The sequence below is a fragment of the Austrofundulus limnaeus genome, unplaced genomic scaffold (assembly GCF_001266775.1).
Source record: "Austrofundulus limnaeus strain Quisiro unplaced genomic scaffold, Austrofundulus_limnaeus-1.0 Scaffold1313, whole genome shotgun sequence".
Taxonomy (NCBI): domain Eukaryota; kingdom Metazoa; phylum Chordata; class Actinopteri; order Cyprinodontiformes; family Rivulidae; genus Austrofundulus; species Austrofundulus limnaeus.
In genome coordinates, this window is record NW_013953715.1 from 53,660 (window position 1) to 58,172 (window position 4,513).

A 4,513-nucleotide genomic window follows, 5' to 3' on the forward strand; every position below is an offset into this window, starting at 1 on the left:
CACACACACACACACACACACACACACACACACACACACACACACACACACACACACAAAGTTTAGTGAAAGTTTTTCTTTACAGACTGAAATACAAATAAATGACATAATTACAAAATAAGAAATTCCAGCAATAGAAACGCTTTCCAAGTCATTTTTTTTCCTCATTAAGAAACTTATTAAACTAATTCTTACAGCAGGTCAAGGCTATTCAGCTAAATTGCTCTGGAGACCACAGTCACTGCAGGCCAACARCACAGGGGCTTCAGAGATTAATTAACCAATTAACGGGCCGAACTTTGGTCACTCACGTCAGTTGAACAGCMCTGCAGTAGGTACTGTTTGTTGTATATTACAGAACAGGGTAAAGTAGTTCCAGTGACTATTTCTGTTTATCATATTTTCACTTGACCTCCAAATATCAACAGATAGAAAATATCATTAGAACAAAGCTTGTGTACAAACAAGAGGTCTCACTTCAACATAATTTGGGGATCTCTTTGCTGCATTTCTGGTTAAAACGTGTTTGTTCTTCATTTAGTGAAGTTATTTATGATAGAGTATTCAGAAGTGTTACTCAATTAAGAGTAGCAATACTTCATAATAATATTAATGAAGTAAAGTAAAAAGTACAGTGCAGTATAACTACTCTTAAAAGTAATCCCCCCCCCCAAAAAAAAATACAATAAAATAAAAGTTAGTAAATGTAACTAGTTACTACTCAACTCTGGCTTTCACTGAGCCAAATATTCTGTAAAGTTGGCAAAAATTAAATTACACATTAATACATCTGTGTAGACAATATGATCCTTGGAGAATAGATTCAATTATAAGCAAAATAAATTATATTTAAAAATGAGGTTTATTGTAGCCAGAGCTGATTTGTGGAGTATGTTTAGAAGGAAAAAYGAGCCTCTCACTGTGGTGAGAAAGTGAATCTCTATGGTTAAAAAGCTGAGCAGTCCTGTAAAAACACAAAGAACCAGATGGGCCAGAAACGGATGAAATTTTCTGTTCCACATTTATAATATTCTGCTCTTAGGAGCAAGGCCATAATTATGTGGTGCTGGTGGTTAAAGCTGACAGAGAGGATGACTAAGCCAAACTGTGGGACTTTCTGTGCCCACTCATCTTCAGCACCGAAGCCCGCAATTCTCCGAAACAGCTGTAAAACATGACCGCAGGCCTGGCAAGGTGCTCTGCATCGGACACAATAATCCAACAGAACAAGGATCCTTGTTCCTGGCTTTAACAGGTAAAATCTGCTCGGAGGTGCTGAATGTCCCTGTTGTTTGCCTCGCAGATGGGAGTCTCCGTGGTGGATTCAGCAGTGGCCAGCCTTGGCGGTTGCCCCCACGCTCGGGGTTCAACTGGCAACGTTTCAACAGAGGATGTTCTTTACATGCTTCACGGCATGGACATTCAAACAGTAAGGATGCTACAGTCTGCTTTGTTGACAGATTTGCTGTATTTTTATGCTTCTATAATCCCAACCAAACCAAAGTCATAGAGCTTATTTACATAAACTGATTGCTTTGCAAACATTTGGTTCTGGTTCTGTTTTATGGCTTTCCACAACTTGTGCAAGACCAAAGTTGCTGCACACATGAAGACTTTAACAATTCCTACCCCTGCTGGTGGAATACTTTCACTGCAATTTATTATTATTTTTAAACACTAATCACACACGTGCTTTTAACTTTAGAATATAAACTTGAACTTTTTCCCTCCTCACAGGGTGTGGACCTTAATAAAGTGATAGAGGCTGGTGACTTCATCTGCACTGCTTTGGGCAGACAAACAAACTCCAGGGTTGCCCAGGCGAAAGGCAGGATGCTGTGACAAGTCTATGCAGGAAAAAAAAGACTGATATTTTTTAAATTGCTCTCAGATTTTTCCCCCTTTTAATTTAATATTTAAGATTCTGTATTAGAATTATAATATTTCTTGTGTTTGACCCTCATCAGCATTCAGAATTATTTAGATCTTCTCGTTTTGTTTATATTTGGCATTTACAACTGAATTAGAGATAGATAATTAATTACCCGATTGGTTTTAACCAACTGATACTGGCCTTTTATTTTTTTAAATGGCAGCTGCCTGTCAAATAGCAAATAAAGATGCAACRACAGCTGCTACAACCAGCTTACTGTAGCCCACACTTTAGGGTCTTTGTGTAGGAAAAATAATTGAATCCTGTATACAAAATGTTCTAAGGGTTAAATGCTCATTTAAGTTAAGCCTAATTCACAGAAGTCAGAGCTTTTATTTGAGACGAATCTTCAGATTGAYGACTTGCAGATGAACTCAAAGTGTGATTTTTGTCAAGTGCTGCAGTAAATATTTCCATTGTGGGACCTTATCAGTTTTGAGTGTCGCATATTTGCAATATAAAGGTCTTTTATTTATTTTTTCTATATCTTTGCATAGCTACGTGGCCTTATGAAATATGAAGCAAACATATTCTGAGTGCCTCTTTATGCACTTTAAACCTTATAAGACAATAGTGTTCCCACCTGCTCAATTTTTGTGCAAACATCAGCTGTAGAATCGGCAAACTTGCACAGCTCTGTGGAGCTTTTTGCCAAAGAATATACAGTATTGATTATTTAATTGTTTGTTTTTTTCACTTATCAATACATCTCTCTATTGACCTTGATTGAAGCTACTTTCAGGAATGATTATACTTGAGGGTTTTTGTCAAATCATTTCTATCTCCACCTCTCACCCTCTGGCTGTTGGAGAYGAGCATCAGCCCTTTGTGAGCCTGAACAAAAACAAGAGMRTAAAGAAAAGGGATGAATTGATGTTACATTCTTCTGTCTTATCTGTAAGACATGCTGGAATAACAAAATATCAAAAAAGGAAATCTGTCACTGACTTTTAATTTGATTTTATCTAACAAATTGTACAGTATATGGATATGGAATGAAAGTCAATAAAAATCAGGAAAWGAAAGCCCACTTGACTTTAATGAATGAGTGTCACATTTTATAGCAATATTTGCACAAGTATTTGAAAGATGTGGTAATAAACTGCTTGGCAAATTATCTAAAAAAATTAAACTTCTTTGTGTCTCGTTCAGAAATATATTCTATGGAACCAAGTTTCATTTAAAATGCATGTGCCTACAAAAATATTAAGTAGCATGGTGCCAGTGAAACAAGGAGTGTGTGTTTAAGTATTTTCAATCCTTTGAGTTTCAGGAGGTTGCGTTTATGTTCAAAGAGATGATTCAACTGTTAAAATCTGGCCTGGATGACAAGATGAGGTTTTCTGTGAGGAGATTACATGTTTTCCATGCACTRGTCCAAAGATTTTCATGTTAGGTTGAGAGAGAATGCTAAATTTCCAATAGATGCTGTGTGTGTGTGCATGTGTGGTGTGTGTCTGTGCGTGCATTAGCTTTAAAATGAATTATCATCCTGTCAGAGGTATACTCAGACATTGGGCCTAATAGATGGGATACAAGTTCAGTAAATATGATTTGAGAAGGAAAAGGTGATAAATAAAGAGCAACGTAAAGGTTTGAATTTATAACAAGAGACAGAGAGAAAGAAAGAGAGATTGTGTAAAAGAAATTATAAGAGAAGCATCTTTTCATGAGAGAAACTAGCATTCCTTGATAGAAAGCATGCAACCGTTTAAACCTAATAAGTGAAACACTGTCTGTGTTATAGCCATTCACGTTTTCTAAGAGCAATTAACTGTGACTTAATTGGAATTAGGGTTGTAGAAACACATCTAAAACTTGTAAAGTTATAATTAATAAGGTCTTTTAAAAAAGACACAAATTAATGTCTTCGACTACATAACAATTTTTCCAGTTTCTTGATGCTGTAAAATCAGGGCAGGCTGGAACTTGTCTAACCAAAAATATTTTCAGAGGGTTAAATGTCCCCTTGACAAATTATGCAATTATGTGCCAGAAAACATTTTTTAATCAAGAAAATATTTGTAAAATGTGAACGCAAACACTATGATTTATGGCAGAAAAATATACAACCTGAACTGTTTAAGATGCTATCATCCTGCTGCCAGTTACTCATGAAAAGATTAATTAAAATAAAAAAAACACTTGTTTTAAAAGTGCTGCACTTATTTAGTCGTGCACTACTTTAAACTCTCATGTTCTCTGCTGGATATCTTTCAAAATATAATTTCTGACAGAGGTATAGAATCAACCTGCTGTAAATGCTTATTTTGCGAAAGTTCTTGCTTTAAGTTATCAGCGTTGATGTGTAAAGATGGTATCAGCAACAAATGTCGTGGATCTCAAAAAAGAAGCGAACAAATATTTTTATTAATTTTAAGATTCTCGCTATCATTGGTACTTTTAACTAAAATGCRTAGCATTTAAAGTCATGGGTACTAAAAATGTGGAGCTCCTATCACTGTGGGCTTGACTTGTATTTCAGAATAAGAGTTTTCTGGGATCATTTAGGTTTCTGAAGAGATCTGATTTAATATAAATGTAGATTGATATAAAACTTAAACCAATGGCCCACAACAC

General features: G+C 35.6%; 1 protein-coding gene across 1 annotated transcript in view; it reads left to right on the plus strand.

The window, feature by feature from the left end:
- LOC106534947 (3-hydroxymethyl-3-methylglutaryl-CoA lyase, cytoplasmic) overlaps nucleotides 1-2,961 on the plus strand; it is a 9,586-nt gene extending 6,625 nt beyond the window's left edge. Inside the window, exons 8-9 of the mRNA XM_014031769.1 lie at nucleotides 1,304-1,429; nucleotides 1,738-2,961. Of these exons, the coding sequence (XP_013887223.1) occupies nucleotides 1,304-1,429; nucleotides 1,738-1,842 (231 nt within the window). The 3' untranslated portion in view covers nucleotides 1,843-2,961. The remainder of the gene's footprint in view (nucleotides 1-1,303; nucleotides 1,430-1,737) is intronic.
- Nucleotides 2,962-4,513: the final 1,552 nt, after the last annotated feature.